The sequence below is a fragment of the Anoplolepis gracilipes genome, chromosome 15 (genome assembly GCF_047496725.1).
Source record: "Anoplolepis gracilipes chromosome 15, ASM4749672v1, whole genome shotgun sequence".
Taxonomy (NCBI): domain Eukaryota; kingdom Metazoa; phylum Arthropoda; class Insecta; order Hymenoptera; family Formicidae; genus Anoplolepis; species Anoplolepis gracilipes.
Genome location: NC_132984.1, coordinates 3623923 through 3640310, shown reverse-complemented (window position 1 = coordinate 3640310; position 16388 = coordinate 3623923). Strand labels below are relative to the sequence as shown.

The 16388-nt window shown below is 27.0% G+C and overlaps 1 protein-coding gene across 1 annotated transcript; it reads right to left on the bottom strand.

Moving 5' to 3' along the window:
- Positions 1–1888: 1888 nt before the first annotated feature.
- Positions 1889–16340, bottom strand: LOC140673933 (fatty acid synthase-like). The gene is made up of 19 exons (XM_072907194.1): positions 16169–16340; positions 15542–15792; positions 15146–15377; positions 14473–14891; positions 14014–14304; positions 13030–13237; positions 12398–12558; positions 11827–12144; positions 11228–11733; positions 10760–11064; positions 9307–9708; positions 8192–9210; positions 7816–8066; positions 6816–7509; positions 4396–5227; positions 3691–4169; positions 2587–2841; positions 2079–2330; positions 1889–2002 (listed from the first exon to the last, which is right to left on the bottom strand). The coding sequence occupies exons 1-19, from the start codon at positions 16338–16340 to the stop codon at positions 1904–1906; spliced, it is 7146 nt and encodes a 2381-aa protein (XP_072763295.1). The 3' UTR covers positions 1889–1903.
- Positions 16341–16388: the final 48 nt, after the last annotated feature.

The window sequence follows — 16388 nt, the reverse complement described above, 5'->3', positions numbered from 1 at the left end:
AATGTTAAATTAAAATTAATGATTTATTTATTTGAATTTTTTTCACAAATTTTTTGATTGATTTGATGTTTTTCCTTTTATAGAAATATTTAAGAAGCTATAAATTTTAAATAAATGTATAATTGAATTAGAATAAAAAACTTTTGATAAAATGTAAGCTTTAAAAATAAAAATAAAAAAATCTTATATTTTATAAATTTTTTATTAAAATGCAGTTTCTTCTTGAATATAGATATAATAAGAGAAAGTAAAAAATTGAGTAAAAATTATTGAATATATATATGCGTGTGTGTGTGTGTGTGTGTAACTATATATAATTAAAATTACACAATTTAGTGGAAAACATGCAATTGATTATCTATATAATAAAAATAAAAGATCATAAAAAGATCGAATAAAAAGCGTTTTAGATGTCAGTGAAGGCCAAAGAATTTATTTGATAATATCTGCGTCATTAATGATTTTCAGTGTGGAATAACATTCAAAATTTCTCTGTAAAACTTCTTTGTAATTATTAAGAAGCATATTCTTTAGTTAACAGAATTAATTACACGGTTTACATGTTTTATAAAATAATACAATAATAAAAAAACCTACACAAGCTTGTTTCAAAATCAAATTAAATAAAAAAAAAAACTAAAAATGGCATACTTGAGCTAGCGGTGTAATTATTGCATTGACTTTATTTTATACATTAAACAATTATAGATTACTAATAATGTCAAATCACTAATAAGATCAACATAATGTGGACGTTTCGACCTCTTTCTTCGAGCCACTCTCATTAGCCCAACGCAATCGATCGCAGTCAAATTTATTGCGCGACATCTTACATTTACATATATCGGATATTTGGAACAACAATATGTATATAAACTCGAAGTGCATCTTTTGTTTGACAACCAGAGATTTTCGTGGAAAAAATACACGATATATTCTTCTTATATAGAACACTTTGGAATTGATCAGCCAAAGAGAGATAAGAATTATAGAATGACTTTAATTTCAATCTTACTAAAGTGTGAATTATTGCGTCGTTAATTTAAATATTTATAAAATCATAGCAGCATTTAAATGTATGTATGCGATCGTTACAGGCTGACCAACTGCGTTTAAGTTATGATTTTAAAGAATGACGTTTGTGTATTATATAGCGATAGACTTATTGTTAGTGTTTTAATTTTTACGGTAAAATAATTTTGTGTTCAGGATAGCCCAAAGAAAGAGTCCAAAATGTCTACATTATGTTTAGTTCTTAATCTATAATTGTTTAACATATAACATAAAGTGCAATAATTATAGCGGTCGGTTCGGATAAGCCATACAGTTCCTTTATTTAATTTTATAAAACAGTTCAAATTTGCAAAGAAAGAAAGAAATAAAAATACATTTAAGGAAATAATCATATCTGTAAACTTGTCTTAGAAAACATATGCTTATTGAATTTATTTTATGTAATTAACATAATATAAATTATTTTCTTAGAAACAAAATTTTTTATTATTTTTATTTACAATGCTTTGTTAATAAATAATTTTATTTTGTCAATTATTATATTATAAGTACTTCCACGTAATAAATTTGCACATTTATTACAAATATTATTAATTTTTAAAATATTTTTTATTTGTTTCATACTTTTAATTTGTTTTTTATTTTTCCTTTTTGTAAACATAAACTGTTTTATAAAAGTATATATTAAGAAAATATCAAAAATATATTAAGAACATTATTGACTCGTTAATTTTTCGTTTAATAATAGATGCAATTTAGTCATCAGAACATTATTCCGATTATGTTTCAGTTTATTATATAAAGAATAATTATAAAACTAAAATATGTAAATTTTTATGTTTTAATGCTATTTACCTCATTTTAGTGATTAATAATTATATTTTTTAATTTACATTGCCCCGTTAATAAGCGATGCTATTTTGTCATTTTCCATCATTGTGATATGAGTACCTTCCACGTAATGAATTTTCACTGCATTTTCCGTAATCTAAAAGCATTTTTTCTTATAAAAATTATCTTAAAAATGATATATATATACATATAAAAACGTTTTTCAAATTTACCTTATGTAAACCATAATCCTCTTCAGTAAAAGTGACAGATGTAAATGTGGGTTTTAATAATGTTATAGCTGATTTAAGACGTGGCAATGTAGATATATTATAATCTCGTACAGCGATAATATGATCGTAAAACGTCGAACACAAAAGTTTCTGATTTTCAACAGTTAATACATCGATATCCTTCGAAACATGAGCAATAAGTAGTTCTAATTTCTCCTCCCACGTATTGTACTTATCCAGCTCTAATGCAATCTGTAAATAATAATATGGTATTATTGCACATATTAATAATCTGAAATGGCAATTTATACTATATTCTCGTGTACTAAAATTACTACACCTGTATTCTTATTATTTAGTACACTGTTGTGTGTGTGTATATATATATATATTTTCTACGAATTTTAAACTATATAAATCATATTATTTTTTTTCTTTTGAAGACAGTTATGTAAATCATAATATGTTTCGTAAAAAAATTATATTGTATCTTTAATAATTGACTTACCATTTCATTATTAGAGTCAAGATACATTTTAAGTAAATGAAGTAAAATACGATTTTGTAACTCTTGTTCTGAAGTATAATAAAAAAATTTTTCAACCAAATATTTCATATGATCAGGAGCTCCATCTATAAGTATTAAATGTCCAGAGAAGTTCTTAGCTTCTAATAATCTGACTAATTCAATGGCGATTAAAGATCCAAATGAATAACCAACAATTAAAAATTTCCTTTGACTTTGCATTTTCTCCAATATGTGCTAGAAAAATAAATATAAACATATTATTAGACTGTATGTAAAAAAGGTGCATGCACGCACGTATATATAGCCATGGTCAAAAGTATTAGACATCCTTAAATTTTCTTAAAAATATTTAAAAATTTTTGAAAACTATCGATAGCACTTTTTTAAAGCTTTTTTAAAGCTGAAATTTCAAGCTTTAAAATGTTTTTTTAATTTTTCTCCCAGTATCGACAACATGTCTGAAAAATACAGATTTAGTTTCAAAATTATGTATCTCGGCCAAAAAAAATTGTAGGAAAGTTTAAAACAAAGCATTTTGTACCCAAAATGTTGTAGTTTATGGAACTTGACTTAAATTTTTTTGCCGAGTTGCAGAGTGTCGAAAATACAATAAAATTAAAAAAAAACAAAACAATATCCTTTTTTAAACCACAGAACAAGGAAAATATAAAAATTTTTTAAATTACCAATAGCAACTTTAATGCGTTACCAGTACATTAAAAAAATTTTGTATTTTCCTTCTTTTGTGCTTTAAAAAAGAATATTGTTTTGTTTCCGAGATACATAATTTTGAAACTAAATCTGTCTTTTTCAGACATGTTGTCGATACTCGACGAAAAATTATCGCAGACGAAAAATTAAAAAAACATTTTAAAGCTTGAAATTTCAGCTTTAAAGTGCTACTGATAATTTTTAAAAAATTTTTATCTTTTTTAGATTAATATATTATTAACAAAATAAGAAATACGGAAAATTTAAGGGTGCCTAATACTTTTGACCATAACTGTATAATTAAACACTATTGTTTAAATACATAGCAGTTTTAATAAATAGATTCAAATAGGTTATTTTATAACTTCGTACAGGCAGAAGAAATGCTGCTGATTTCATTATTGAACGAGTAACACCCGGCATATTAAGTACACCGTGTTGCAAACACGTAGCCGAGGATTTAATTTTCGATTCTATCAATTTATATACGCTCGCAGAGCCGTCAACTCCTGGTATAAAGAATATTTCGCTTCCAGTAACTTCATTCTTTGTAGAGAGTTCTACATAAATATCTGGACTCAAGTCTGAATCGTTAAGTCTTCGAGTCAATATTTTTAAACCGTCCAAATCATTTGTATCAGCATCGTACATATCTTCTTGTTCTATCTGATCCTCGTTTGTATTTGTCATTTCTTTAAGTTTTGCAAAATTGAGATTTCGAATATCTTGTGCTGTCAATAAAATATCGAATTCCCTCTCCAACGTCTGTTTAATTTCCACTGCCATCATTGAATCCATCCCAAGTTCAGCCAACGATATGTTTGGCGCTACTATTTTTGAATCTTTCAATCCTATTTTAAAAATTAGAGAAAAAATTACATATTTAGATTGTGATTTTTTCTCTTTTAAACGGATCCAATTTTAATATAATATAATTACTAAAATTTATATTTTTGCAATATCTTCAATTCACTTGGTTCTTTCAATGTAATGTACTTTTAATAACGTTATTAAATAAAAATTTATTTTGTATAAATGTTTTGTCACCTTTTACATAATATTTGATTATAAACTCACCCATAATGTTTGCAACCGCTTCAAATGGATTCGATGCTTGGCCAGAACCCTTCTTTTTTTCAGCAACAACCATGCTGCTTACGACTGACCGATCTTGTAGCAAGAATACTTCTAATGTGTCCAAGCAGGAAGATATACTTTGTTGCAATGTACCTCCGATAACAAGTTCTTTGTCGTCTTCTTGCATATCTGCGACAAGCCCAACATCACCAATAGCGCCCCATTGTATAGCCAAACCATGTAAACCTTTTTTCATTCTTCTCTCACAAATTCTTTCCATTATGGAATTTGCCATTCCGTAATTTGTTTGGCCTGCGTTACCTCGTCCGCATGAAACGGAAGAGAAAACGACAAAATGTCGAAGTTGAGAGCAAATTGTTCTCGATAATTTGTCCATATTTTTCGTCGTCCATGCCTTTGACACAAAGGAATCTTCGAATGTTTGTGGGGATTGATTCTTGAATATATTATCTTTTAACAAAACTGCGAGATTGAATATAGCATCCACAGGACCTTGTTCTTCGGCAAATTTTAATATAGATTTACAGTCTTCGTATTTCGAAGTATCAGCCGTTGTAACAATTTGTATGTTCACACCATAAGATTGCCATAATGTTATTCTTGAGCGCTGATAACCATTTTTTATCTCAGTTCGCGAAGTTACTACTAGATTTTTTGCACCCCGTATAATTAACCAGTCAATTAATTCTAGACCGAAACCACCTAAACCACCTAAAACGATGTAGCATTTGTGTTCCAGGCAGTAGAATCGGGGATGTGCAAGTATAGGCGTATCCAAGGGTTCATCTTCTTTATGAACTTTTATTATTATCTGCAAATAATATTGATATGCAAATTATATTATATTTTAAAATCAAGAAAAAAGAGAATGTAAAAGAAAAGAAACTTTTAGAAAAAATAAAAATTTTAGATAGAGAAAGATTGTAAAAATGAATAAACTGTTAAATAAAGTGTGGCTGTATATAAAAAAAAATTTTTTTAAATTTAAATAAGTCAATAAAGAGAGAGCTTTAAAAAGAAAGAGTTTTTCAAACATATGTAAAAAGGAAACATGCATAATATATGTATGTAACTCTTGTACAGGCTATTTCTGCAACATACAGATCAGTAAGTCAGATAAGCAACCCAACTTATTTCCTATTTTATCTGTGTTATTATATTTTAATTGTGTTATCTACACAGAGAAAATTTTATATTAAAAATTACTATGGTATGTAGTAACTGTGGACTATTAAGAACATTTCAAGTTAAAATGCTGTGTAAATCTGTAAAAATTGACGTAATTTACGTAAAAATTACATTAATTACGTCAATTTTTACAGTTTTACATAGGATTTTAACTTGGAATGTTCTTAATGGTCCACCAGTTACTTCATACCATAGTTATTTTTAATGTAAAATTTTCTATGTGTATGTTATTTTATTTATATTATTAAATATTACAATTATACTGTATGTTAAATGCCGATTTCAGTTTTCTCATTCATTACCGGATTTGCATTTAAGGTATCAATCATGTAATTTTTTCACTTTTCATAAAGAAAAAATTACGTAATTGATCCCCTGAATATTATTAATTTTCGATTATGCGAGGTCGATAAAACATGCCCCTGCCGATCGTTAGATAGGCAACCCAATTTACTGATCTGTATGTTGAAGCACCCGTACATGTACTACAGCATAATTAAGAAAATGCAACATGTGAAAAAAAGGAACTGGTTAATTTTTTTTTTAAGTCTTTGTGATATAATCGAAAATAAGAGATCTCAAAAAAAAAGGGAAATAAAAATAGAGCTGTTGAAAAAAATAAAATAAACATACAAAGAAACGCAAAAATAAATAGTAACAGAAGTTTTGGACTTACGAGAAAAACAATTAAGATTTATGATTGTTAACAGTATTCAATTTAAAATAAAAATAAAAATAAAAATAAACAAAAATCAAATTAGAAACGTAACATGTAACAATGGGAGATTGCAAATTTTGTTTGCTGGCTTTTGATATGCTGATAATATAGTAATATTAGAAAAGAGCGAAGAAGAAATGAAGGAAGTTATGTAAAAAGTGTTAAAAAATATTTAAAAACGATTGATTTATAAACATTAATAAATCAAAACTCATCTCTTTCAAAAGGGAAAAACAAGAGTAGAGATAAAAGAGATAAAGTATTTATAAGATTTAATATAAGAAGAAATGAAAAATTTAACAATTAAATCAAGGAAATAAAAATAGTCTTACTATAGAAATGTTCAAGTTTTAACATATAAACATAAAAAACGATTTTTTCATGTGTAATAAAGATAATGCAAAACATAAAAAACTATGTGTATTTTTTGAGAATTTAATACTCTAATTATTCTGTTCATTTTAGGTATGTGTATATTGGAAAATATTCATACCTTGCCAATATGTTTTCCAGCAGCCATATATCTAAACGCAGCTTCCACTTCATCCCTTTCAAAAACTTTTCTGCTTAACGGTTTGATAGCGGTTTTCTTTAAACCTTCTATTATTAAATTCGACAATATTATCTTACTCTCTGCTTTTGCAGAAAATAATTTATCTAACAAAATACCATGGAAACTAATACCCTTGGAAAATGCAAATACGTCTAAAGGATTATTGGAAATCATATCAAACTTTCCAATTTCTAGGAAACGTCCACCCTTTGCTAAGCAACGAATAGATGCTTGCAGTTTCTCTTCAGCTAAAGAATTTAATACGATATCCACTCCGCGACCTTCCGTTTTCTGGAAAATCATTTGTTCAAAACTCGTGTCTCGAGAGTTCCCGATATGATCTTCGGGAATAAAGGGAAATGTTTCTCTTATAAAGTTTCGTTTCTCGACACTCCCAACCGTTGTAAATATTTCGCAACCTTCGTGAAGCGCGAGATAAATCGCTGCTTGACCAACCCCTCCCGTACCAGAATGAATTAACACTTTGTCGCCTTTCTTCATTTGACCTCTCAAATACAAAGCGTAATAGCACGTGCTATATACGCAAGGAACCGTGGCTGCGTCTTCCATCGTCCACTCGTCAGGTATGATCCAGCTGAGATATTTATCAGCTGCACGAACATTTGCTATTGCCCTAAAAACAATAATTTAAAAAAATAATTAATATAAAGTATTTATATAGTATTTATGATTATATTAAAATTAAGTTAAAAGTTTTTTCTATTTTTAATGATATTCCGTACATAATAAAAGTAAAAAAAGCATATAAAATATAACAATATAAAATATTACAATTCTTTTATTTCTTATTTTATTAAAAATATTTATAATTTAAAAAATTTAATATAAAATGTAATATAAAAATTGATTTTAAAATTTTATTAAAAATTTGTTAAAAATATAAATTAATTATGACTCTGTGTATGTATCGTTATCTTACTCATTTGAACACAATCCCATTATTCTTTGTCCATTTTTATTAAAACCAACAAATTCCATTCCGATTAAAGAACTACCATTTCGATCGAACGCGATAGATTCGAAGGAAGTCGAAATAAGTTTGCCGCTAGCTGTCATGATATCTCTAAAATTAATAGATCCATAGACTATTCTTATTAGATCTTCTTCATTATTGTTAAGGGAAGATATCCTGCTTTGCACCCAACAAAGAGTGCTCAGATCACCTCGTATCTGGAATATATAAATATAACAAAGTATTTTAGTCATATTAAAATAAATAATTACTTAATTTATAAAAATATCACAAATCATTATTTCAATTTTTCTTAAATATGTACCAAATCTTCTTAACGTACCAATTGAGAAACATGAGCACTTTTTACGTATTTTGGTTCTAATAAAGGTACTGGAAAATGCCTGTAAGATCCCCAAATGTTACCGGAACGTATAATATTGATGGGTATATCCAGTTGTAGCTGTTTCATGTATAACGAGTCTTGCAATGAAAAAGTAGGCACATCCTTATCCTGAATAAATACACCTCTAATCATTTCACCGCCCGGTTCTTTTCGCAAACAATTCACAAGACCGATTAGCCCGCATTCGAAGTCTCCTTCTGCAACGACTATAATCGTATTTGTAGCCTCGTTTTCTACGTTCATGAGTGATTGAAGTTTATCTATCCACGAGAATTCATAATTGTTCACGTGCACAATCTGCTGATTTCCCTTAATATCTTGTATTTTTCTTAATAATATAATTGTCTTATCGTTGGTGCGTTTCTCTAAAACTACTTTTAATCCATACTTATCCAGACATGAGTAGTCGTAAGTAGCATCCAACTCTTCCAATGTCAGAAGAAAGCCCTTCGGCATCATGACCGATAATAATTGTTCATATAATTCGTTCCTATTTTTTGTTAAAATTCCGAAACCAATGACCATTAAACAATTTTCATTTTTTGTCAGTTTATCATATTCTACTATAGAAACATTATCAGGTAAAGAAATATTTTTAAATCGTTCGTTGGCTACTATTAATTTAATATCATAACAAATTTGCGGTAAGTCATCTAAAACTTTATGAACATGTAAAGAATTTAAATTCTCCGGCGTCATTTGATCGCTATTTTCGATAAATTCGATGATTTTTACGTTTATCATATTGTAACATTCAAGCGCAATGTGCATCGACATTCTTATTGCATCTTGCAGAAACATCACATTTAAATCTCGATGAGCAACAAATTTGTATTCTTCCAAAACAGAACTGACTACATTTTGTCGACGAGATATAGCTGTAGCTATAATACCACCTATTTCTATTCCTCCAGATATCAAAATATCTAAATGCTTATAATTTTGTACTAGAACTTCTGCAATAGAGCACAGTAACATATTAAATATATATTTCTCAAAAAATAATAATGTTAAGTTGAATATTGTGTCTATTTATGATACTGTTAACTTACGTTTTTCTCCATTTGAAATTTTTTCAATATATTCTATATGAGATTTTGGATCGATTACTGCTTTCCGAATTCTTGTTGGTACAAAGAGACTTCTCGAATTCTGCCCTAAAATCATCATCTGTAACATGCTGTCCATAAATGTTACCCAGTTGTCAGTCCAGGCGATATGACCATTCTTTCCCGTGATTGACGCACTTTTTAATCCACGAAATTCGCCGGTATATTGATAACCACGAAGTTTCAATTCTTTATAGATATCTTTCGTAGTCATCTCTTCTTTGTCATTGTCATTTCGATCAATAACTGTAGTACATATTTTCTCATCATCAATATTAACGGGAGTTCGTACTGTTCCAGTAACAACAGCATTATCTCCTTCAATTATTTCGAATTTCCCACTCTCTATAAGAATATCATATCAATTATTAATTTCTCTTAAATATATTTTAGAAAAAAGAATTTATACTTTGTTCTATAATGAGATTCTAAGGAATGAATTAACCAATTTTCTACCATAAAAAAAAATAATTAACACTAATTATGCATACAATTTGCAGTAAATAATAAAAATAAATGAAAATATTTGCAGCATTAATGATTAAGTATACGGCAGATGTAATACACATTTTCATCAAACACTTAAACCAATACTTTCCGTAACAGTATCAGTGAATTATAAAATCTATAAATCGCAATCTTTCGAGATTTTACACTAAACTCTTCAAAATGTGAGATGTCCCATTACATGATTTAATTTTTCTCAAATTTGGATATACAATTTTATTTAGATAATTAAATGTATCGAAAACAAATTCTGCAGAATATTTATTATAAATATTTTATAAAATATATATATATATTATGTATTAAAGTATATAATAAAAAGAATTAGTGTATTATTAGTGTATTATTTGTAAAAAAAATTTTAGTATAATATGTTGAAAACTTATATTTCACTGGCAATGAGAAGAATTAATAATAATGAATTAATAATAACTTTTCAATAAAATCTTAGTCATAAGCAAATAAGACAAAAAAATAAAATGTAAGAATTTTCATTGAAGATCAATGGAATACTTACAAATTTTTGATTAAATCTTATTGCTGTTTTAATCAGTACAATTTTCACTGATTAGTTTAAAAGAGTAAAAGCAACAATTTTAATGTAGGACCTACCGTATGTAATATAACAAAATAATAGCATAAATATATTAAGTTTGTCAGAAAAAAATTAAAGCAAAACATTAACTAAAATAATAAAAATTAAAATTAAATTGTAGTATAATCTTTCTGCTAAATCTACTGTTTTATTAACAAACTGCTTTATTTATTAAGATTTAATTTATTTTGCTCAACTAAATTTTTTTGTTTATTTATATTTTATGTAAAACTTTTGTATTCTTTTTATATGTATCTAATTAGCAAAATTATTTTAATTGTACAACTTACTAACCTTTCTGAAGCATAAGAGTTAAATTAACTTGATTTTCTTTTGACAAAACCGTAGAACGTAGAAAATTGACATTTTCAAATACAATTGCAATATCGAGATAATTTATTTTTTTCAACCAACTGATCATCTGCCATATAAGTAAAAGATATCCTGTAGCCGGTAATACAGTTTTTCCATTAATGACATGTCCGGTCATATACATAAATTCTTCCTCTAATAAATTAACAGAAACAATTACTTCTCGAACATCAAGTTTTCTTTGTCCAACATATCGGTATGTATACCACTCTTTAGAATGATCCCATCTATAAAATGCCAATAATCCAGCAACATTTAAGAACGCTAGCCATGCATTTACTCTTGTTAATTAAAATAATGCAATTTAATTTTCTGTATTTGAAAATTCCACGAATTTTTCATTACAATAAACATGACTTTGAATCTTATGTTATATTGAATAAAATTTACCTTATAAGATGAGAAATCATCGGTGTACCAGGACTTACAGGAAACTTTACTTGTGGATATAAATTTGCAATCTGCGGTTGTAATCCTGCATTATAAAGTTTTCCAATTCCGTGTAAGAATATTTCAATATTTGGTTTGTGAGAAAATTTATAAAGCGCGACATTTGTCACTGTTGTTTCTAAGGAATCATTAAGGATGTATTGCAGAATGTCGTGCGGCGCTATTTCAATCGTCATTGCGTCATTTGGAATAAAACGCACAGCTTCTGAGAATAAAGCCGGAGTTAGCAGAACGTTTGTATAATATTTTGCTAAAAATGACTGTAGAGATGAGTTAAACCGTCCATAAGAGCCATTAAGCACATTCAACCACTTTGAGCTTGGAGACGCTTTGTGTGGCAATATTTGATTCAAATATTCCAAAAGTTTAACTCTTGCAGGCTCGACGTAACGACTATGGAAAGGTATATGTCCACAGGCAATTTCTTTTACAGAAATGTTTTCAGTCTGAATAAAAATAAATTTTATCGTTTAATTAATTCAATATAATTATAGGAATAAATAAATTTTTCTATTTATACTACTTAAGCGTTTACAAACCTGTAGTTTAGCGATAAATGTTCTTACTGAGTTTGTTGGGCCACTCACAACAAAATTATGTAAACTATTGTAACAAGCTATATCAATATCCGATGGACATATATTCTTCAAAGTTTTAAAATCAAGATTAATTTCAGCCATTAAACCATCTATTATTTTTGATTTAAAAAACGCTAAGCCGGCATAATATGCCAATGTGATCGTTTCTTCGGCCGTCAAACACCCATCGACATATCCACAAATCAATTCGCCAATGGAATGACCCATTATAATATCTGGAGTGATACCAATGCTTGTTAAAAGATCAACTATTCCAATCTGCAATACATAATATATATAATAATTTTTTATGTATTCCAACTTTTTATATTTATCTCTTAAATAAAATTATATTATAAATTATTGCAAATTTAACTTTCTACAAATAATTATATATATCTGAAAAGCTTTTCTGAAAAAAAACTTTTATTCTTTTACAAGAATTTTTAGCTTTTTTATCTTTAAAGATAAAGAACTTCATAAAAATTAGATAATTAAACACAGTATATTTTATTTATTCCTATATGTTTACCTGTAATCCGGTGAGGCCTACAAATAAGTTGATTACATTGTCAAGAATATATTTGTCTTCATTTATTAAAATATCTGTGACAAATATACCATAAGGTCTCAAAACATTGTCGCATTTCTGGATTGCTCTAGTAAATGCTGGAAATTTCATTAAAGCTCGACCTACCAATTTTAAAAGAATATGATTACATAATTACATAATATTGATAAATTGTTTCAAATAATGCAATATTTCTAGATAATTGATTCAAATTATATAAATAAAACGTCTACTTTTTTATTTTATCCGTGCTTCTTACAATAAAAACATTACATTTTATTATTATATTTAATATAGTTTATCAAAAAATCAATCATCAACAAAAAAATAAATTTAAAAAAATATATTAAAAAATAGTTTTTATATCTAATAAATATATTTTAAAGAATTACTTAATAAAAATTTGCAAACTGAAAATGTGATAACTGTTAATTTTGTTATATTCTAATATACATATATAGAAAAATATTAACATATGTATTTAATTTAAAAATTGTTAAACATTGCAAACAAACATCTTAACGATTCTTCAATTCAATCTTAACAATTGATATATATTATATTATAATATATGATATTTGATTTTTACTTGCCCATGTTAAGATTTTGAGATCCAATTCCAGAAAATATGTAGCAAATCGGTCTTTTTGTATTTAAGTTGCATGTTTTTTTAATCATTGCATTATGAAATATTTTAGATCCAATAATTATGTATCCTCTGTACGGATGACCTTTTATATTGCTACTATGAATACGATGCAGCAGAGAGATATATTCTACATCTATAGGTCGACTTTGTATCTATAGAGACATTTAATTGTAAGTATATGACAATTTTCTTATAATTTTAATAAAATAAGATACATTTATTTGGATCGAAAGTGGTTAAGATCATATTAAGGATATTTTATTTTTTTATTCTGAATTCTCGAAGCTGTCAAATCACTTTTAAAATAATATAGTTAAATTCCTTTTTTTATTAAAATTAAAATTAAAATTATTATTAGACTTTCTTATAAAATAAGTGAATTAATTAATAAGTGAAATAAATGAATTAATGAATAAAATATAATTGGTCGCAAAGTAAGAATAATTCGAAACTGTCAACTTGTAAATAGCATAATGCTATTTATTTAATATACAATACTTTAATTAAATATATTTTAATGACTTTTTAAACTCTTTACATAAATGTAAATATTCTTTTAAATATTTTCTAACTTTTATTTCGTAATAATATATTTTTTATTTTTTGCATTTATTATTTAATATATACTTTTCTACAATGTTATATATATTATTGTTATTTTATACTATATATAAGTTATATTGTGTAATTTTTTTTTCTTACATACTTTTATTTTTATTATAATATGTTATTATACGTATATTGTGCATTTAATATATTATCATTGTATATACTTTATATTTGTGTAGAACACTTGCCATTTCTTACATATTGTTTTTTTTTACAAAGAGTCAGTTTTGTTATTAATTTAAATAACAATAATAAAATATACGAGGAAAATACAACCAAGATTAGATTATTTGTAAAATAAATTGTAATGTGTACTTACGTCATCTAATATAATTTTAACTGCTTCTTCGGTACGTCCAGATATAGCTACAAGCCTAGGTAAATTATCGTCTACTCCATTATTGACTTTCATTTTCGGATTTGATTTCAGTAATACGTGGCAATTAGCACCACCAAATCCGAAAGAATTAATACCGACATAACCACCCTTATATTGTGTCGGTTCAGTAACTACTTTTACTCTTCCTTTAATAATAGCAGTCACATCTTTTCGTGGACATTTAAAATGTATAGTAGGCGCGATTATACCAGTTTCCATTGCTATTATAACCTTTATCAGATAAATACAGTTTTTATAGTAATAATAATGTCTTGCAAATTCTATAATTATAATAAATAATAAAAATAATATTTAAATAAAAAAATACTTGCGTAAGCTTACTTGTAGCATTAGATCATATAAATATATTAATTTTATCGTATCTTCTTATAAACTTACTTTTGCAATTTGACAATGACCGCTAACGGCTTCAGGATGACCAATATTTGACTTCACTGAACCCAATAACAGAGGAGAGTTTCTTTTAGCGCATATAGCTTCGTCGATGGCTCGAAGTTCCACAGGATCGCCGGCTAAAGTACCAGTTGCATGAGCTTCCATGTAAGATAGCTTAAGAGGCGAAATATCACATTCTTTATAAAATTCTTTCAGTAACATTTTTTGCTTTTCAAATGATGGAAAGGTAATTCCTTCTTCTTTAAAACCATCGCAGTTGGTTTTACCATACACAAAAGTCGCATAAATTCTTTTTGCATCCTTAGCCTTCTGCAGGTATACTACTACAGCCGCATCACTGCGCATGTAACCAGAACCTTCTTGATCGTAAGGTTTACAGTATCCATCAGCAGATAGAACTCCTAAAACAATATCAGTAGTTTGTTTTAATCCATATAAACGTACAATTTCTTCATTAATATACTAAATATTTGAAAACTTTGATAAATATATCTAAGCGATTTAATTATATCGTTCAAAAACAGAAACTATTAGATTTCACAAAATAACTAAACAAACATTGATTAAATAATGTTATCCTGTTAATTGTATCAATAAATATATATACCATTTGACAACGCAACAACATGAACACTTAATATTGTTTTCCACATACCCAGACGAAAAAACTGATGAGTTACAAAAGGATGGATGCATAAATTTACACTAGCAACAATAGCCGCATCGCAAACGCCAGATCGAATCATTCTATAAGCTTCAACCATAGCAAAATGACTCGAACTACATGCAGTATCGATGTTATACGATGGTCCAGTAACGCCAAGCCAATAAGAAATTCTGTTTGCAGTCATAGCTTTACAGCTTCCAAGAATGGGTAATCCAGCAATCTATTAGTAATTACAATATAATTTTCATATAAAAAATATTTTTTTTCATCTATATTTAGCAATATCTTTGTATACGTATTAATATATTTATGCACTTTCAAGAAATATGTGTCTTTTATCGATTTTTCACTTAAATTATTAAATAACTAATGTGAATTACATACGTGCGGTTTTTCGTATATTAAATCTAAATATGTATCAGAAACACTTGTTGCTACGATAACGCTTGTGTTTGTTCCTTGTAATTCTGCAGGATTTACACCCGCGTCAATAATTGCTTCATAAGTATGCTCAAATAATATTCTGCATCCAGGATCAAGTACATGAGCTTCTTCGGCCGATACGTTAAAGAATTCTGCGTCAAATTTCTGTATATTGTTGATTTTTCCTATTCGAGGAGGCATTTCGTAGATATCTGTCAGGATTTAAAATAATTTAAATAAAAATAATCTTGTTATATTGTTAAGTCAATAATAATTGTACTAAAATATTCTTAAAGAGATACATTACATCTTAATTATTTTGATATCACACAGAAAGATAATTATAAAAGTATTAACGAAAGTGATTTATGTAAATATAAATTCCACAAACAGTATTAACAGTATTTTCTCAAATTATTTTAAATGTATTTTTTTTATTTTAATATATGTTACATTTATAAACATATTAATATAGATATTACAAATTCATTATTACAGTTAATATACATATTTTACAAGATATAATTATCTTTCTACTAAACATAAATTTCATTTTAATAAAGTTTTGAAAAAAAGTATTATTATTACAGTTTGTCCAACGTTGATGATCGCTCGAACCAAGATCCATTTTATTGAAAAGATTGTCCTGAAATTCTTTTATATTGTCTGAATTAGGAAATCGCCCGGCAATACCAGAGATAACTATTTCTTCTTCAGGATCAACATTGATATATGGGTTAAACTGTTTATTATTAGCCATTTTACAAACTCTAGTAAATCTGGAAAGAAATACTAGAATTTTATTTTA

Excerpts from the sequence above, each read along its gene's own strand:
- LOC140673933 (XM_072907194.1), bottom strand. The coding sequence starts at position 16,340 with ATGGCTAATAATAAACAGTTTAACCCATATATCAATGTTGATCCTGAA. Across the intron at positions 15,378-15,541 it reads TAATATACGAAAAACCGCAC|ATTGCTGGATTACCCATTCT; the intron begins GTATGTAATTCA and ends AATTACTAATAG. Across the intron at positions 9,709-10,759 it reads AACTCTTATGCTTCAGAAAG|AGAGTGGGAAATTCGAAATA; the intron begins GTTAGTAAGTTG and ends ATATTCTTATAG.